The sequence below is a fragment of the Alligator mississippiensis genome, chromosome 6 (genome assembly GCF_030867095.1).
Source record: "Alligator mississippiensis isolate rAllMis1 chromosome 6, rAllMis1, whole genome shotgun sequence".
NCBI classification, from domain to species: Eukaryota; Metazoa; Chordata; order Crocodylia; family Alligatoridae; genus Alligator; species Alligator mississippiensis.
Genome location: NC_081829.1, coordinates 9,547,678 through 9,568,776, shown reverse-complemented (window position 1 = coordinate 9,568,776; position 21,099 = coordinate 9,547,678). Strand labels below are relative to the sequence as shown.

Sequence of the window (21,099 nt, the reverse complement as noted above, 5' to 3'; positions counted from 1 at the left end):
GCATGCAAATATCCTAGCATGTGCCAGATGATTGCGTCTCACATGTTCACCAGTTCCTTTTACTTATTTCTGCAAGCCAGCTGTCTCTCAATTAGTCATAGAATTGGAAGAGACCTCCAAATCCCAGCATGAATGCAGGAATTCCTAGATGATCCCACCCAGACTCCTCTTGAAAACTTCCGAAGAAGGAATTTCTATGACTTCCCTGGACAGTCTATTCCACTGCTTTACTCCGCTAACAGTAAGGAAATTTCTCCTGTGGTCTTATGAAATTCTGCTCAGTTGCATCTTAAAACCATTGCTTTGCATCCTGGCCCCTGTGGCAAAAGAGAACTGTTCTCCCTCCTCTTTAGGGCACCCTGTCAAAGATTAAAAGCCACTATCGTGTACCCCACTTAATCTTGCATCAGTAGTTTGAGTTACAAATGTGAATTGAACTCTACCCTGTGCAAAAACTACAGCAGAAGGAAAAAAGCATCTAAAAAAATTAAGAAAAAAAAAAGCAAAACAAAATGAAAACTGAAGTGTTTAAAAGAAACAACTGATTTAGTTATTTTGAGTATATGGTTTCCGACTTCTTCCACCAAATACTCAAGCTTTACAAAGGTTTGGGTGCTCCTCCTAGGCTAACGGTTCTCTTGACTTAAGGACAGTGTATACTTTCCTGTTACCTTTTCTCTAATTTCACAGGTTTTACCTACATTAAGCCTGATTTAACCTTGGCTTTTTTTCCTCCTAAATCTAGAAAAAATCCATATACCATCTGTTCCTTTAATCTAATCCACATAGCCACAGCATAAGCAGTGGTAAAATGTGATTCTCTACAAATGTCTTTGCTGTATTTTCTTGAGTGAAATAAAAGGAAAGGATTTCTATCGTTTCTTCAGGAACTCTAAGTTAAAACCTAAAAGACTGGACAAATTAGGATCCAATTCTCAATATGGGAAGACTCTTCAAAGACACTTGCACATTTAGCATGCTTAGAACAGATGAAAATCAACTTGGGGGGAGAAGAGAATTATAAAAAAATATCCAGATGATATTTCTCAAGTTTGGTAGACTGCAAACTAGCTGTGCACAAATAATAGTACACAAAGATGTCTCTGCATAAGGAGCATAGCTGGATTTCACTTCAAACGTGCATCTGACTACGACAAAAAGCAAAACAAGTACACGTAGATGTGAACCCAAGTGAGACGAGTATAAAAATCTTTAGATTTTGTTATGGAATATAACCTAAGTAAGTAAGAAACTTGGGCAAGAAAAGAGGAGATTCAACCTGGAAAAAAAACAACATGCCAACATATTCAAAGAATAAGTGCCACATACATATAATAAAAGGAAAATGAGTAAGTATTGATGCTGGAACTACTATCAGCACCCACAAGGTGACAGTAAGCATCAAATGAGATATAAGCTTCTAGTGTATCATGGAAAAAGACATTTGTATAAAATGTCTGGCATTATATGAGAGGAAGACAGAAGGATTATCTTTTCTGTACAGCCCTAGTGAAACTATTCTTATGGCATACCACTAAGTTTTGAGCAGGCTTATATCACAAAATTGAAGATAATTAGATGCAGTTTAAAAACAACTGTTATGGGACAGATATTAATTTATTTGGAAAGATAAGAACCAATTATCAATAGACTGCCTACAGGGACAACTTAGGATGTGAAAAAAAACAAACAAACCGAACCCAAAAAACTGTCTAGGTGGATCTAGACTGTTACCTGGGAATAAAACAAATGAAGAATAGGCAAAATTATGCCAAATATCAGATTTTCCTGACTGCAATATTTATTAAGCCATGAAGTAACTTTCTGTTACAGAGGGTATAATGTCACTCCCCAAGACTGGTTACCCAAGGCATTGCCTAATCTATAGCTCTTTCCCATTGATCTATGACAAGGGTCAGCATCTTATAGCCAATGGGCCAGATCGTGAAGGTCTGATCCAGCTTGGGGGATTGGTGGCACAAAGCTGCACCATGCCACCCATCTGCTCCACAGCCCTCCCTTGCGCTCTCTTGCATCCGTGTTGACCCTCACTGTAGAATCTGCCCATCCCCAATGCTCTTGGGCATTTCCAGGGGGCAGAGATTTGCAGCCTGCTGCTCAGGCTGGGTTGCAAGAAGTGAAAGGTTGCCAACCTCTGATCTAAGACCGAGATTCAATGTGTGAATAACCATGTATGTAAAAAACACAGAGCTACACTAACAAATACTGTCAGATGCAAGCTCAAGATACAAATTCTCTACAGTACTTTTAGTATAACTAACAAAAATAAAAGTGCCCTTGATATCAAGTAATAGTTAAACAAAAAAAAGCAACAAAGCAATTCTCAGACAGGCCAACCAAGCAGAATTAAAAAAAAGCAAAAGCTGAACTAGACTGTTTTATGAGCCTTTCTGGACCTTCAGGAGATTTTTTGTCAAGAAAAGAAAAAGCCACACCGAAACAAACCTACTGGCCAAACAAGTACTAAAAAACTCCCAATAAAACTTGGAGAGAATTTGGAGATAAGCCAAGCCCCACGTTCCTTGGTAACTAGAAAGTAGCTTACTCAACATTTGTATTTTATGAATCCTAAGAGCCAGAACTCCTGCGGCTACAAAGAACCGTGGGGAAAGCACCTTCCATTCCCATAAAAGGTCTAGAGGTATGGTCCAAACAGACTGTTTATGGATTCAGCAGATATTAAGAGAGAGGACCTGGAACTAGTATGAAATAGATGTATAATACAGTCGACAGGCAAATAAGATGTTTCAATATGGCTCAATCAGAAGACCTCATTTAAAACTAAAGCCTTTCTAAGCAGATTCCATGCAAAAAAACCCACATATGAGATTGCTTTCAGATAGGTGAAATCATTTAGCATTCATCATTTCAGGAACTATGGTTTCTAAAAGGAATCTGAAGAAGGGATGGAAGGAGTCTCAACCCACTGTTCAATACACATTATTTTGCATAGAAGGCTGGCAACCTCTTTGATTGCCACAGGGACGCATTTAGAGATTCTCCTGTTCTTTCTCTCTCTCGCACACACATACACAATTTGCCAGCTCCCTATTCCAAATATCAACAGTTCTTAAGGATTCAATCTAGCTCATGGCTTAGTAGTCTTCTTTCTCATACGACCCATGCCAAAAGATTCTGTTGGATGCTGCCCCATTTAAAACCCTTTCTGGGGCCTTTTCAGAGCACTGGAGGAATTTTTCATTCGAGGGCAAACTATTTTGCTCTCAACACCTTCCAAGAATTAATTAGCAGTCACTCCACTCATCCAAGTGGGTAAAGCACATCCTTAGAAATGGCTCACTACTGATGTAATATCAAATTTGCAAATATATCTAAAAATGAAAAAAAGTGCTGTGTCCTTTCTGTCAGCCTGAAGTCTGTAATATTTAACGGTAACTCAGTATGTATTGGTACTGATGTCCAAAACATAACCAGACTCCTTCATTTAAGTATGGTGATGATGCATCCCTGGGATGATATCCTGAATTCTGTTTCCTTCAAAGAGGTTTACTTCTTCAAAGTCCAGAATGGTTCTTAGAACCCATAACTCCTTTCATTAAATTAAAACTCTCACTCTTCAGATAGCACAGACAAAGTGGCAGGAAGATGGCCGTTTTGGTTATTGTTACTATTTTGGTAGCACTGTGAAAGTACTTAAGAATCAATTTTTATGTACACCCTAGATCTCAATAATTTGGATCATATATTAGATATAATTTATGACCCAAGTCTATTAAAAAAGAAAGCTAATCTACCTAGTAGGGTAAGTCTTCGGGGCTAAACACCGGGACACTGCTCAGGAACTCAATCCTCTCAAAAATCTACAAGCTTCTTCAAAAAGGACCCAGAGTTTCTAAGCCTGGGGCTCTCGATACCAGTCTAATGGGTAAAAGCCAGCTAGGCAAGAAATACCAGTTCTCACTTTTGAACTCCTCCAAACATGGAGAGGAGTGGAGGGCTGAGAGATCGGCCTGAGGGATTTCGGTGTAGCTTTAGTTTCTGTTTCCTTAGATGCTATAGCCTTCAATTGCATTTCGAAAAGATCCCTCCCTTTCTCAACAGGTGAGTATAAACTTCTCCTGAACATCTTGCTAGGATCTGGACACCCACACCCATGCGCACTTGCAAGCATCAATCCCTAACTTGGCGGCTCTTGCTACTAAGTGGCAAGCATCAAACGCCACCCTCACCTGATGCTTGGCCGTCTCCAAACCCTCCAGAATTGTCGTCTTGAAGTCCTCCTGCTTGCCCTGTGGAAGGAAAGAGGAGAACTCAGGGACCTTACTCCATAAGTTAAATCATAATGGACATAAAGGCCCAGCAGCTGGCGATTCAAGTATTAAGCTTCACCAACTAACTAAAACCATTTTCTGAGAATTTTATCTTCTGGAATCTATCCGGGGCACCAAACTCTAGTCTTCTACAGCTTTCTCCTCATTACTGAAGCCTTTTACATCAGGTTCTTGTGGGAAACTTAGAAGTACATAGCATGTAGTATTCCTGATGGCTAAACACTTATGATCAGCTTTATTAACAGCTGGGAGTGGAATAATAAGATTACAAGTCTTACTACCGGTCTGAAGATTGGGTGGATGGGTACAGCCAGAACCTCTGGGTCTGAAGCTGCAAACGTTGGGACAATCTTGCTCTGGATATCCCTGCAGTTCCCTAACTGAAAGAGGACAGTGTGAACCATTTTGTAAAGCCTCTTCCTTCTCTTCCACAAACCTTTCCTCGAAGCTTGGGAGAAGAACCATGAATCCTATGAAAGGTTCAGGCCAACATTATCTGCTTCACTGCCCCGGGTCACCTACAATTCATCAGAACACCAAGACAACCTTTGAAGTTGAATGCTTCAATACCGATGATGCACAGATCATGAACATGGACATCTATACACCCAGTGCTGTAAGGCATTTATTTACTGAACAGTTTCAATATATCCCAAGCTGGAAGCATGAGGAAATGCAAAACATCCAGCTGAGAGATATAAAAGGGTCTAAAATTACCTGAGCCTGTCAACAGGTTCTAAACAATAGACTTGCCTGGACTGAAATATTATTTGGAAACTGAGTAAACCCAAGAACAGGGAAAGTGCATCTATAATGCACGCAGGAACAAGCTGGGAGGTGTCACCTTCTACTGCACCACTAACCTTCAGAGGACAAACTATATCAGAGATTAGCTCAGAGGAGACGTGTTTCTATGATTAGATGTTGTTATCTTCTCAGCCCAAATAAACCCAGGAAATAGTGGGATGCTTTGAAACACTTCAGCACTGTTTGGAAGTCTAGACTCATGTCAAGGCTCCTTCAAAGCAGAGTGCTTCAAGGGAATGTCCTGACACCCAGCACACCAAGTAACTACTCCTTCAGTGCAAACATCTCATGTATCGAGTGGAACAGATTTATAGGGCTCAAGGTAGCTGGATGGGACAGCAGCCTTTTCCTAGGTCCTGATGGTTCAAGGTGACATCCTCAGACTGCTCTGACATCCTCAATCAGACAGTTGACTACCCCAAGGTTCAGCACACAATGGTTCAAATTCTTTGTTAGGGTTTGATGGGTCTTTTTGCTGTAGCTGGGATACAATTTGAAGTTATTAAATTTGCTTTTAATCCTAGTTTAATTAAGAATTCAATTCCCACTCCAAATCTAATTTCTTAATAGTAAAATGAAAGATATTTGTAACCTTTCGCATATTACTCATGTGCTTAGAACTCCCAAGTTCACAAGGAAAATAAAATTAGACAACAGGAAACAGACAATCAAAGAAATGTAAACTAACAATTTGAGAAATAAAACTCCAAAGAATCTCACAGAAGCTGCTTTAGGGCACTTGACATGCATGACCCAAGAATGAGATGCCCAAGAAAAGTATTAGTTATCTCTATGTTTCCTCCAGAGATGGTGCCAGTTCACTCTCAAACAACAGTACTAATATACATGCTGCATGTGGCTTTGCAGAGCCCCATTTTAAATTTATCCATGGTGGAGGAGTGATACTTTTGCGCTATTTATATGGGGTACTGTTAAGAGAAATTCATTTCCTTCATTTCCAACTGTTGCACTTCATACTAAATTTGCCTAAAAAGGGGTTGCTGGGGAGGGCTGAAAGGTCTGCTACAGAATTTTAGGCCTAACCATTTACATAGATTGCTAATACTGTATCCTTTACAGAAAATCTAAATTGTACATGACATGCAAGTGTGCACACTATAACTTTAACTATATTGATAATCAACAAACTATGAATCTACTTGTGTGTTGCTATGTATTGATAACCCATAAAAAGAAGCCTGAATCGAGTGGAGACCAAAAAAGAAAAAAGGCTGAAGTGTTAAATAATCTTTTCAATTCTTCTCGCGTGACCATGAAGAACGTAGGATAAGAAAAGGAAATAAGCATTCACAGGTCTGTGCCAGGACAGATAGAGAAAGAGATGAGAGATGCTTCCTTCCAGGAAAGGCATTTTCACAGAGGACAGAAATCTGGTTTAACTAACAACTTCTAAGACCACTGGCGAACCAGTTCACACTGGCTGCTCAAAATCTCAACAAAACAAAAAGAAAAAATAGTTAAAATTGACCAAGTAGGGGAAAGATCCAAAGCCTGCTCTACAACCTCTAAAGATCCTGGACTACATAAACGGAGATGTAGCAGGGTAAAAACTAAAGGTGCTAACTATGAAAAGGGCTGCAAAAAAAAACAACCCAACAAAAACCAAGAACAAAAAGACTATTCCTGGCTCTCCCCTATAGCACTGGTAATACTTCGTACTCATATTTCAGCAGTAATTGTACTACCTGTTTGTATTTAGAAGTTTAAGTGCATGTGTACTGCTATTGATAAAAAGGGCTTTAACAAGTTTAGGGGTCATCCATAAATCCCTTGCCATATTTGAAGGTAACAGTCAACATGCAACAGTTTGCAGAAAATCACAGTCAACAATTAGCATCCCTGGGTATGACCACATGATTTAGAGGTAACACACCCCAAAAGCAGCTGATACTAACCAGGACAGGGGTTGCAACATAAGAACAACTGGAAGGTACTCTAAAGACAGTATAGGAGGATTGACTAGGTAGGACCAGGAACAGCTTGCCATACCTAAATAGGGGTCAGATGGACAATCATATGGGCCATTTGTAAACATGCTCACCGTTTTCTAAACAGTGTTAACTGATTTGCATCACACAGTTCAAATCAAATTTCAATTTGAATGACAGGTTAATAGACAATCACTGACCACCAGGGAGGTTTTTGTGCATTTCTGTACTTCTGCAGCAGAGAGGGCAGGGGGCAGAAGACACCACAAGCAAAACCACCACTCAGGGCCACAAAACTGGACTCACTTAGTACACCTGGTGGTGAGCACAAGCAACAGCAAGCCCTTAGATACCTGCCATATATACAGGTTAATCAATACAGCTTAAATTGCCTAGTGTGGGCTGCTGAGGATTCAATGAGGATTACTTAATTTGGATTTATAGATAATTTTCATTCAGACTACAGACGTCCACGTATATATAGTGACGGCTGTAGTCTGGATCAAACCTAGAAAAATGTAAAGTCTATAAACGGCCCATATGACTAATGTCCCTGCCTTCTATTTGACTTCAGACTAACATGGGTTACTATCTCTACCGTATATTGTAACAAGGAGAAAGTTTAGAAGCCCAACAGGTTTCAGGAAAAAGAGCTTCAGAAGAAAGCGAAAGATTTTAAGAAAACAGTCCTAAACAATAAGAAAATGAAGGATCAAACCATAAAAGCAGCATGTGAGCAAAACATGCACATGTGTAGTTTGATTTTAAAAACACTAAGCAGAACACTTTAAAAAGGAGGGTTAGAAGTGGAAGGACAAGCAGAGGGATGAGGTATCTAAGCTGGATGAGCAGAACCTACAATACTAAAAGCCCAGAAATTACTTGATGGTACGACTATGGAAGAATTAAATGAGGAAAAGAGAAAAGACAGAGGCACAAAATGCTCCAGTGATTCTAAAAACAAACAAATCAGGGGGACCCAGGAAAATTTATAAGCTACTTTAAAAGCCCATATTGCTATAATCAAGCAAGACAAGGCTAAGATTATTGTAGTCATTAGTTTCAAGAAGGGCAAAGAGAGAGAGAGAGAAAGCAACTGAGTTTAAGGATAGGCATGATTTGTGCTGTGCTGCAGATAAATGATTTAGCCAATAAGGAAAAGAAAAATTGTCCCTAAATGATGACTATGAACAGATCCCAATGGGGAGCATTGGTAAAAAGGCTAAAAAGCCTAAAGAAGTTGATGCTGTACAACCTGTGAACACTTTCATCCCTTTATATGGGGAGGAGAAGAATTTGTATAATGGTGGGGAAAGCGGCAGGGGGAAAACAAGCCATAACCTACCATGTAACAAATTCCTCATAACTCTATTTAGACATAAGGGCATCAGAGTATTAAAATAAAAGAACGCTCATAAGTCCGTCCTCAGGGGCCACATGAAAATGATACTGGAAGGATTTTTCAAGGGGAAAAAAAAAAGTCAACAAAGTTTGGTTAAGCAGACCTGCAAGTTAAAAAGGGGTTACATTTAACAGCAAGCAAGGAATTTACAGCTGAAGCTAGATACATTCAGTTGTCTTAAAACTTATGACCTGCAAAAGAAATTGAAAGGCAGAAGTATAAACAAAAATGGAAACTTAACATGTATCCTGGCAAACCTTTGCCTGTAAGTGGACTAAATAATAGTTGGCTAGTAACACAAAACTACCAGCCTTCATTAACCTTTAAGAATCCAAGAATAACCTTGAATCTCATTAATACAATGAACTAAGGCCCTGCCTAAGAAATGCTCTTAAAATCATGTATGTCAAGATAGATTTTAGACAGTTTTTTCTCTTTAATCTAACTTCGCCTCAATTTCTCCATTTTTTAGGGCTCCTGCAAAAGAAGGGGAAAAATTACTTCATTTGGTATAACAGTTGGGACCATGCGGATCTTCTTTATTATTTTTGCTTTATACATAGTTTGTATGTCATGTGGTACATGACAGATAGAACATGATACTAGTTATGTAACTGGTTTACTTTTTAATTGGTTGCAACAAACATCAATTTTATGGACATAATGATGTTAAATATTTTTATAAATTGAAAATATTAGTAATATTACTATTGTTAGATCACAATCATCATCAATCACAATCAGTTGTATTTTCTGCAAGTTAACAAAAATGGTCTTTAAAATATAAAAGCATGCATACATTTTTTACTCTTCAATTTTATGCAAAGGTTATCCATGAGTTATAAGTTGCTGTTGTTTTAAAGTGATGATGTATCATTTACTATGTTTTACGCAGTTAATTCGCAGGAAAGTAGAATGGAAACATTGTGCTATTAACACCCCACGACTAGTGAAAAACCCGCTTACTGGAAGCTGGAAGAGTAGCTCAGGAAGACTTACTTTGTAGACTAGGAATATTCCAGGTAAGGCACATGTGAATGCTTGCTTCTGGGCAGTGCTGGTTTATAAGTGTGTCCTCCTACACAATTTTAGGTTTAATGGACCTCAAAACTGGTAAGGATGTTGGCTGACAAAACATCCTACCCAGCACAGTATACAAATAAGCTGCAACCAGCTGACAAAATATTAAATTTATTCTGAATCACACTGGTCTCTGATTCCTTAATGTTATGACTGCATTAATGAAAGAGGAGAAACAGAGTTGTGGCTTTATCAATTTGTCGTGTATTTTATCATTTATCATCTCATCTAGCTGAGCAAAAACCAAGAAGCAACTGACATAGAAAAGTTAAACCCCCTGAAAAGGGAAAACTCAGAATATTAAAGCAAATAAAGTGGCTGAAAGGGCTGCTTCAAAAGAAGAGCAGAGCAGATGGTAATGCCAGTAGCATAACTTCACAGATGGAACTGCACACATTCAGCCATAAACCACTAGAAAGATATTAGTTCCACTGAAGAAAGCTGCTAGAAGCTGTAGCTCATACCAGGATGACACAGTTAAGACTATGACATAAGAGCTCCTGTCAGTGAATCCTGGACGGCAGGCAGGCTCTGAACGGTCCCTGAATATTGTACAGTAGAATTCAATTGAGTAATGTCACAATAATTAGGGCAAATGGACTATGGAACATGCAGCGTAGGTGTAGGATGGCGGCTAGAAGTATATCAAACAAGAGAATACATGCAACACTGCACAAACTATGACTATAACAACCTGGAGCCCAGGAAAGAGAAAGATGCTTTGCAGCAGGAGAGACCTTATAGACCCTGATCCAGGCTGCAAATTGAGTGTTTTGGGTCTCTCCACTTGCACAGCAAGACAAGCAGTAATTTCCAATCGTAACTTCTTCACCAAGAAGTGGAAGGCGGGAAGCTACTTTGGACACTAACTCAGCGGAAAGGTTGGTAGAGCAGTTGTCCAAGTGAGACATGCCCCCAGGTAATGAATTCTGATAAGATATTCTATTTTGCAGGATAGGTGTTCAAACAATCTTGGTAATTACGAAAAAGAATAAAAATATCACATTCCTTATAAGCTTGCGCTCTGGACAGGTAGACATTGGACTTACAAAAACACTATGGAAAATAGAGTCAAGATAGGATTTGCATTAGAAATCACCCCTGATCTTTACGGGCATTAGAGAGGAAAGCCTTAGAAGCAATGACTATTAAGCCACTAAATTAAGATGAAAGCCTTGGAAGCAATGGCTGAAAATTATGGGTTATGAGTCTGCCAGAGATTTAAACTGTTTAGATCCCCTCCCAAAGCAAGGGCACCATGTGGCCTTAGCTGAGCAATGGATCTAAGGCCCCAGGAGTAGGCAACATTTTTGGCCAGAGTGCCAAAAAAACTGCAATGTCTACCTTGTACAGTGCCAGAGTACCGGCATGCCAGAGAAAAAAACAATGGGCTGGGGGTATATGGCAGGATGTGCTGCATACTAATATAGATAATCATCATAAGTGTTGCTTTTTTTTTTTTTTTTTTTAAACACAGTAAATACAAGGTTTTCTAAAAATTCTAAACTGGGTGACGATAAATAAAACTTCATATACTACCTTTGTTGTTGTGTATTTTTTTCTGTTAAGCATGTTGTGAAGAGAGAGAGAGAAAAAAGAGAAAAAAAAAGGAGAGAAAGAGGGAAAGAGAAAAGAAACAGAGAAGAGAAAGAAAAAAGAAGAGGAGAAAAAAGAAGAGAAAAGGAAAGGAGAGAGAACGAGAGACAAATGCAGAGCCAGACGCACAGAATTACATGTGCAAATACAGAGAACCAGACACACATGCAAAAACACACACAGAACAGACACATGCACACCCCCCCACAGAACCAGACATGTGTGCACGCGTACACACAGACACAGAACCAGACACAGAGCCAGGCTGCTGGGCCACAGGGCAAAGTTCAACCTAACAATGCCTTGGGCCCACCGCAGCCCCTGTGCTTTCCTGGGGAGCTGGCCCCTGGGCTGCAGTGCAGCCCACTGATGCCCCAGCCATCCACAGAGGCAGCTCTAAGGAGGGCCTTGGGGAAGCTATAGCCACCCTAAAATTTGCCTTAGCCCCCCCAAATAGCCACCCTCCCAGCACCACCCACCCACCCTGCCAAGGTGTGGTGCTCCCAGCAGGGGCAGTGCCAGCCTCCTCCTGGTAGTGGGGCTGGGTGTGGGATAGGCTCAGCGGGGCAGGCGGGCAGCGGTGGCAGCACTGGGAGGGGTGGAGCCTCCCAGCCCAGCCCCCACACTGGAAGGTGGCTGGTGTCACCCCTGCTCCAGGGCCCAGGCATCAGCTCTATACCAGCGGGTGCACACGCACCTCAGAGTAGACAGTGGGGGAGCGGCTTGAGGCAGCACAACCCTGGCCCCTGCCCCGCTGTCCGCTCTGAGGCACACATGCAGTCACTGCCAGTACAGGGCTGATGCTGGGGCTCTGGAGCCCAGATCAGTTATTTGTAGCTGGCCTGGGCTCTGGGTAGCTGCAGCAGGCAGGCTGCAAACAGCTGCACCAGGCTTCAGAGAGGCATCGGTGCACTGGACAGTGGGGGAGAGGCCAGGCTTGTGCTCCCTCAGGCCCCTCCCCGCTGCCTGCTCCGAGGCACATGTGCACCTGCCAGCAGTATGGAGCTGATGCCAGGGCTCCGGAGCCTGGAGCAGCTGTTTGCAGCCTCCTGGCTGCAGCCGGCTCAGGCTCTGTATAGCTGCTGCCAGCCATGGAGCCCAGACTGCTTACAGCAGGCCTTGCAGCCTCCCAGCCACCAGCTGGGAGCAGCCTGGGCTCTGTGGCTGGCAGCAACTGCTTGGAGTCCAGGCTGGTGGTGGTGTGCTGAGCAGAATGGCCTTGCATGCCATGCTGGCACACGTGCCGGGGGCTGCCAACCCCTGATCTAAGGTGGAGGAGGAGAACAGTAATAAGAAGGAACAAAAAGCCCTAATTACTGGCATAAAGGGAATTCCTAGACATTGGGACATGAGTCAGACCTGCCAGTAGTAATATGTTGTCCATAAGCCGTCAGCATCGTTGACCCCACCCATCCAGCAAGCCACAGATACCCAAAAGCTTGCTACATACTAGGCTCAGCATGTGCAATGCTGATGACACAGCTAGTGGATATTAATCTGTAAGATGGTGGAGCTAGTCTGGTAAATGAAATTTTGGGGGTCCTCTGCTAGGGGGCCCATAAAGGTGCAAGAGTTTTTTCTTGGGGGGAGGGAGACAAGCCAAGGTGAGTGCATGTATCCCCCTCTTTAATAAGGTCCGCATGGCAGCACCTGCAAATGTGTATTTACAGATCTCTGGTTTTATGGTACTCCAAAGAGGGTGAGCCCAAAGGTTGGGCAAAGGGGGGAAAGGGTTTCTGGTGACCAGCCTGGAGAATTTAGAAACCGGAAGGGGTTCCAGTTTCTAAATTAGAAAGGGGGGGGGGGGGGGGGCGGGCACGCGGCAGGGACACGGACGGGACACCGACTCCTGTCTCCTCTGGTCTCAAACACTACCAGTCCCCCAGTAACCTGTGATGCAATTACCCCACAAAAAAGTAAGATTCTTGGAGCAGCATACTCTACATACCCTACCCTGCTTGGTAATTCATGTCTGTGAGAAAATTAATCTCCCATACAATCCCAGTGGTTTCTTCTGCCTGCAGTTAAGCTTTCCTACAGAATCACACTTATAGGCTCGGCAATGCCACACTCGCTAGCACCATGACCGAAAGACTTGGGGGTCATGATTGACTACAAGATGAATATGAGCCACCAGTGCAATACCACAGCTGGCAAAGCGAACAAAACTCTACCAACACATCTCAAGCAAGACCCAGGATGTCATTCTCCTACTGTACTCGGCCTTGGTGAGGCTGCAGCTGGAGTACTGCATCCAATTCTGGGCTCCACAATTTAGGAAGGACATGGAGAAGCTTGAACCAGTCCAGAGGAGAGCCATGTGCATGATCAGAGGGCAAGAGAACAGGCCTTATGAAGAAAGGCTGTGAGCTATAGGACTCTTCAGCCTGGAGAAGCGCAGGCTCAGGGGTGACATGGTGGCACCCTATAAGTACATCAGGGGTGTGTATCAGGATCTGGAGGAATGTCTGTTCACCAGAGCATCCCAGGGGATGACAACGTCCAATGGTCACATACTCCTGCAAGACCATTTTAGGCTGGACATCAGGAAAAACTTCTTTACTGTCTGAACAGACTCCCCCCAGAAGTAGTGCAAGCACCTGCTCTGGACACTTTCAAGAAACATTTGGATGCTATGTTGCTGGAATCCTTTTACCCTAGCTGACTTCCTGCCCATTGGGCAGGGGGCTGGACCTGAAGATCTTATGAGGTCCCTTCCAGCCCTAATGTCTATGAAATCTATGAAATACCTCTCTAGACACCTACGTGTGATGGGACGGTTTAGTTTCCCAGATTCTCACTCCCACTCCTCAAAACAAAACACTACCATACATCTTGAAAAGAAAATGAAGAGCCATGCACAAGATTAATGGTATAGTTCCCTCCAGCTCGAAGCAGGATTAGTGTTCTGCAAGTCTCCCCTCCTTTATCTACAACCATAAAAAGTTTCTTTCCCTTCCCCCAACCACACCAACAGAGCACAACTAAAAGCAGAAAAAAAGTCAAACAAGCTTAAGACTTAATAAATGCACTGCAGAACTGTAATCTTTTACAAACCCCTTATAACAGCAGTCTTCAGAATATAACCTGTGGTCTCCTTGGACATGCAAACAGTGCACTTAACCAGGAAAAATGCTAACAGCATTATGAACAGACTGGGAAAGGAGCACACAGTGCTTTTGTGCAGGTGTGCATGCAGTGGCTGCCAAGGAGAATTGGGCATATGCTGCTGATACTATGGGTAAGATTTGTAAACAGACCAGACAAAGTAGTCAACTGCTTTTGAGCAGGGCACAAGCAAGAAGGGCTTCAGTAGGTAATAAACAACAGGAAGTTAGTGACAGCAAGAAATCTCTTTCAACCTGGGAGTGGCAAAGGCTTTCTGTATCGTTTACTGGACCAACCACATGGTAACTAAATCTTTGCCTCTACTACTCCTGAACCATCACAACTACAACACTCCAACTCTATTTCAACATGGGCACAGCTGAAGGGCATACAAAGCATTCCTTGTCATCCCCACCTCCAAAACAAGCCTCATATTCACTTAGCACAGCAGAAAAGCTGGCTTATTCCAGGAAAGTCTATCATTGACCTTATTAGTGCCCAGGCTTCAGGGGCACGGTGCTCAATTTTCTGAGAGATTTCTGCTCTCTGGCAGAAATCCATGCTTCTTCTGGACACCCCCATAACTGATGCATCCCAGGCCATTGCTTGAGGTCCTCCGGTAGGACCATTTTTCTCATGCTGCAGAACAGTGAAGACAAAGCAATAAACAGGAAATATTTGTTCTGTTGCTTGCATACAGTGAAGAGTCACATCCTGGAGGAGGAAGCCTACAGGAACACAAAAGAAGATTGGGAGCATCAAGAGGTAGGTGCTAAGGTGGGTTCCCCAAATCACTGTTACACTTACTTAAAAACTATGGGGGCAAGTACTATAAGCTCAAGTAAGAGGCACCCTTTATAAGCAGATGCCACACCTCAAGGGCCCAAGACATCCCAAGTGCAAGGAGGGGGCAGGGAGGAAGGAGTGGGGAAGGGGCATGACAAGCTGATACAGATTCCACCCAGAATCTCAGGAGCCTGACCAAAGTGAGACAGCATACAAAAACCTGAAGGGAGTTGATGAATTATCAAGTCAGATCAATTGAACAAATGATGCGTTGCTAATTTCAGTCCTGGAGGCTGACACCTGCCCTTAGTGCTGTTCTTACTGGTGTTGTAATCCCTAGGGTCACCATCTGAGACAGGAGCTCAGTGAGCACCAAGACTGAAACAGGAAAAAGTAGTAAGAAAGAGATGCTGGCAGATCTAGCAGTCTGCAAAGACAGCAGTGGCTGCAGAAGCATGAAACACCATGCAGGCACACTGTCAAGACCACTGTGCTGACTTGATAAGGAAGGGAATAGCCCAGGCCAGGCATTCAGCAATTTTCTAGACATGCCAAAACACCAATGCCATCAGGGAGGCTGTCAGCATGGCAAGACAGGTTATGGAGATGCCCCCAAATCCCAAGTCAATGCTCACCACAGAGACCTGAGAGCACCTTTTCCGGTGCAGGAAAGAACTAATTAGGGAACGAAAGGATGGAGAGACAGAACATCAATCTCACAGGGGCACTGCCAGTTCTTACCCAAGGCAAGCAGCAGGGTGTTGGACTCTAGCACATTCAACCTCTCTGCACATGGAAGGATGCTGCCCTGTCATAACTTTCGAAGACCCCTCCCCATCCACTGGTGCACAGTGAACTTGGGCCTTGCCGGACAAAACCAGATGCCCACTTTCAGGGCACTCCTCCCCATAATAGAATTAAGAAACAGCCCCCTAGCTTTTACTAGACCCTTTGACAGTACAGTACTGCACATTCATTTGTTTCCACACTTATGAAATAAACTTTTTTTTTTGGTTAGAACAAAGTCATCTGTAAACTTAATCTTGAATTCACACAGGTATCCTCCTAACTCCATAGCCTGACACCAATGAACATGGTTTTCCAGGGCTTCCCTCACAGCTTGATGGTTGTGGATCGTAAAAGGCTAAGTCACTGGGGAATGGTAGCAACTGGTAAGCCTCTGCTCCTCCACTAAACAGACTTGCAGGAAAGATTTGTCCTTGCCTATGTTGTACAAAGTTAAAAAAAAAACCAAAACCCAACAACCCCCCCCCCCCCCCAAACACATGGGGCATTCAGTGCCCTCCATCAACCCTCGAGGTGCCAAATGGCAGGTGTTTAGCCAGTAAGCAAACACCTTTCTGGCATCCTGGGGCACAACCAGATGAACATGGACATGGAAAACACTCTGCACACCCAAGCATTCCCAAAGCTACTGTGTTGCAGTGCGCGGGAAGAGGCGGGGGGGCTTGACCCTGAGAGATCCCAGTCAAAAAAGCGCACGCCAAAAAAAAAAAGTGAGGTGGCACATGTGGTGGCAGTGCAAATTGCCCAAAACCGAAGCTGCTGGCCCCAGCCTCCCCTGCCCTACCCAGGGCAACCTGGTGCATGCCAGAGCACATGTGGCATGGGTGCTCCCTGGGGACAAGTAGCAGTGGCACAAGGTCTGCTGCTACTTGTCCCCAGGGAAACAAATGTCTGCACTTATCTGGACGCACCCCTGGTGTCTAATACAGGGCTTCATAAGCCATGGGAGGAAAAGATAGGCTAGATCCCTGAGTAAGAGTTTTAAAACACCCTAGTGTCCAGGACCCTTCCAGATCACCTGGTAGTCAAATGTGTGAATCTTCCTGCTTGTCTACCATACTCTGTAGCAAATAGAAAAGTAAGCCTTGCAATTAAGGTATTTTGTGCCATGACATGCTAGGCACAGGATAGAGGTGTGCATGCCATCAATTGCCCTAACCCAATTCAAAAGCCTCATACACAGAAATGCAGCAATGAAAAGTTAAAGCTTCATGACAACACCCTTTGGATGGTGCAGAATACCTTCCAAACAGCTGATCCAGCCATAAATTTGGCCGTATTGAAACGAAAACCTTTGTTTTGTCACCAATCAAAGATTGTAAAGTTTCCAAGTGTCTATTCCCACCTGCTCATGGGCCTCATGTTAGAGTTCTGCCACTGGACCAGTTTAGCACAGATCTCAGTGAATGTCTCGTCTACCTGGCCATTCGGACATTTTGCTGCCACTGCTAGTCATTCCCGGTCCTCAGCATCATCTGCTCTCACCAGTTCACCCCCATGTCTCTGACCCAGAAGTCGCAGTAAACAGTCTGCAAGCAATCTCAGAGAAAGCCATCCTCCATGGACTCTCTTATATCTTCTTCCTCTGGCATTTTGTTCTTGGACTCATCCAACATGGAACACAGCTCCAGTAAGTGCCTTTCCAATGCCAGGGTCATGACTCCCTGAGCTGCTATGCTGCAGCACATGAGTTGACATACATGCTCAAGCAAGGTCAGAACTATCTGCTACAAGGCTGACAGCATGCACGAGGCTCATGGCCCTGCTCACACCCAATGACTGAGGAGGTTAAATGAAAGGAGTCTGGCCTCTGCTCCCCCTAGGAATGCTATGGACACTTAACTAACTAACCTTCCTGACAATCTTGGGAAACACAGGCCAGAAACCTAAGGACCAAATACCCATACATCTCCACGGTCCTCAAAAGACTCCAGAGAATCATGGATGAAAAAGACACTGGGATCCCTCCTCATGAAACCCTACCGGTAGAGCAGTACAATAGCATCAGCTCCAGCACAATCAGAGACTATGCACCTATAGGCTATTGATAAAGTAGCAATTAAAAACACTCTAAGGAAGAATTCAAAGTACTTTTCACATCCATCCGTCTACTCCATACTTCCAGTATGCAGACTAGCCAAAAATCACTGCCAATGAGACAGATAAGCTGGCTTTCACTGCATCATACACAGTGCAATTTAACAAGCATCAAATATGACTGGCCAGACTAACCTACAATGTGGATGGACAGTACTTCATAGCAACCAATTGTAAAACTTCTTCATAAGGGGTCTTGCATGTAAAGCCACATATCCAAGCTGATGTTTTAGCCTGTATGTTTGCAGTACTATTGGTCAGACTGTAATTACACATCTGACACTGAACTGTAGTCAGGAAAAAGTCAAAAGACAAAAAATCCACTTAATTTTGTTACCATTCAACACCAGAGAAATACCAGTGGAGGTACCAATCCTCCAATGCTTCAAAGTAAAGGCAGTGGAATAGTAGCACAAGATGACTAAAACTTAGGGCTAAATTTTAAAAGGAGACAAATCAAATGAAACAGAGGGTTCCCATGATAAGTTGGTGTTAGCATATCAATTCACTGATTTCTGAGGCGGCATGAGATTAACCTTGGTCCAGTAAGAAATAACTCTGCTAATCACAAACCAAGGATGGAAGAAAATTAGACAAATGGACGGGGCTAGAGGAACGGCCTCAGAAAATGGCATAGTAGTATTAAAATACGAGTTGGTAAATGCATTAAAAAATATCTTAGGAGAGAGGCTAGCTGCTTAATTTATAAGGAGATGTTGGTAGCCATGAACTTAAATTGAATTAAACAGCAATAACTGGAGTGGAAGGAGGGAAGTGGTGTCCTAGAGGGTTCTTTCTAACTGGAAAGAAAAACAGAACAAGGTTCCCTGCTCTGGAAGGAACTTAACATTAAACTTCATATTTCGTAATTCAAATCAATTTTAAAAATATATTAATATACCCCTGAAAGCTCTTTTGGAACTCTAAGTCTTTTCTAGTAAGCCATGCAACTCTGTAATGCTATACCAGTCTAGACAATCAGAATTTCCAAAAAGTGTCCTTGTTCAGCATACCCAAATCAACCTAGAAGTCATAAGTTTTCACTACCTTATAAGTTGTGTTATTATTTGATGGAGAATATTAGCTGACTTTGCTCATGGGACGGTAGATTCAAAAGAACAGCAGCTACTGCACAGTAGCTAAGAATGCAAAGTAGTCTCCATTATTAAACAAAAATAATGAAATGTTAGGGTCTAAGAATTATAAAAAAAATCCAAACTTCTTTGCAACAAACTCACCAACTTCACAGCTCTCATATTTTCTAGTCTCTTCCATGCTACATGCACTGTAGACAACTTAAAATATTTTAAGCAAGATAAAATGCATGCTACCCAATATAGCCAAGTTTATAGTAATGCAGAAATTAGCTTCCATTGTCTGATTTTAGATGTGCAATCTTATCCTCAGACTGCTGTAATCTTCATCAGCATCACTGCAAGTTTTTATAACATTCCTAATTAAATTTTGAAATTCAAATTTTCAATAAGAAGAATCAGGTGAGAGGCAAAATTCACTGTCATTGGGTGCCTCTATTGAAAAAACATATTAGCAGAATATGAAGCGGAGCTCGTGCTTCTGCTGGTAGTATTGCTTGGATGAAAATTTAAGTCTAGCCTAACAGATCAATTGCACATTAGCTTCCGGTTTGCTGGATATACTTTAGCAAATAGAGAAAGGGATATGCGCTCACCAGTGTATGGCTTGTTTCAGAAATTTAAGAGAAGACGAAGCCCAAAATATGGAAAGAACCCTTCAAACTACCAACAGTCGTTTTTCATATGCATAGCATGTCTTTGTCTTTCATATTACAGAAAGTTTGATAAAGGAGGAAGGACAAAACAGCCTAGAATCCAGCATTTTTAAAACATAATAGACAGATCTTGGCAGAATACAATGCCAAGAACCCAGCATTTAATTCACTTATGATATTTATCTATAGGTGGGTTTATCTCAGTTTAACTGACAACTTTCAGTGTTCTTGGTTCTGTATTATATGAAAATTGTGAGTGCTACTCTAGTTGTTGCCCCAAAAGTATCTACAAGCCATATACCACGTACCATATCTAAGCCACGTGTCTAAGAATAACAATCAACCATGTGAATATATGAAATCTAATACATTTCATGCACTGTGCTCATGGTAGTGGCTTAAATACTCATTTTAAAGCATCATTTTTGGCAGAGGTTGGCTCTAATGAAAGAAGCAAGGTCTCTGTCATTTTAAAACTCTACACCAGTAACTTACATATAATACGAGGGTAAAAAATTATTTTATCATGCATCAAGAATGGGCACATGCTAATGACACAAAAGAAAGTTTTCAGGGTTCAGGCTCTGCTAGACAAGGCACAGAAAATTATGCCTACAGCTTCAGTTAATGTCGAAAGCCAATATTCTCCATCAAACTAGTGTCAAACTGAAAATGTTAAATCGAAACCTCACTGATACACATGCTCAGTCCTGTTCAAAAGGAAGCAGATTAAGAGCAACACAAGTGGGAAACGAAATATTCTTTGTCCTAATAATTAACTGCCATGTTATAAAGTAAAGTAAAACAAAGCTGAAATTTAAAACCAAGAGCAACTACACATTTAAGGCCATTATCTCTTCTGTACATGGAGCCCGTGAAAGGAGTTTTCTGAAGTTATATATAGCAACACAAAATTGCTTTGGTGCACAGACAAGGGATGTGAGTTTTGTAGACTACCAATACCACCACAAAAAATAGAAAAGGCTATAGAGCAATTTTCTGAGAATTCAGAATGACAGAGGGTACATAAAGCAACTACATGTTCTCACAAATACAAAACTGAAGTGTACACCTATCCCAATTTTTGCTTCCTAAAGTGGGCCAGAGATAAGAAAACAGAGTCACAACTAAGGCATTAGGAGACACTATTAAAACAGTCTGGCCTCTTATATAGTACAGGTCACAGAATTCACCCAGTAATTCCTGGCATCTTTTCCCATTGAAGACAAAGTGGACATCTGCATATGAGCCAGTCTAAGTGCCGCAGGAAATAGCAGCTATTTTAGCAGAGATTTTTTTTTATACAGGCAAGCCTGTTAGGATCGAAAATATCCTAGTGTTAAAATTCTTCTCAGTTTGCAATTTTATTACACCCATAACTACTGGCTTCTAGTCTTATATTAA

General features: G+C 42.2%; 1 protein-coding gene across 2 annotated transcripts in view; it reads right to left on the bottom strand.

The window, feature by feature from the left end:
• Nucleotides 1–21,099, bottom strand: part of KDM1A (lysine demethylase 1A) — a 55,165-nt gene that overhangs the window by 28,030 nt on the left and 6,036 nt on the right. The window contains exon 3 of one of the 2 annotated variants that reach the window (XM_059729615.1): nucleotides 4,212–4,271. The exons of the other annotated variant lie outside the window; for it this stretch is intronic. Within the exon in view, the coding sequence (XP_059585598.1) occupies nucleotides 4,212–4,271 (60 nt within the window). The remainder of the gene's footprint in view (nucleotides 1–4,211; nucleotides 4,272–21,099) is intronic. 2 annotated transcript variants of the gene reach the window in all.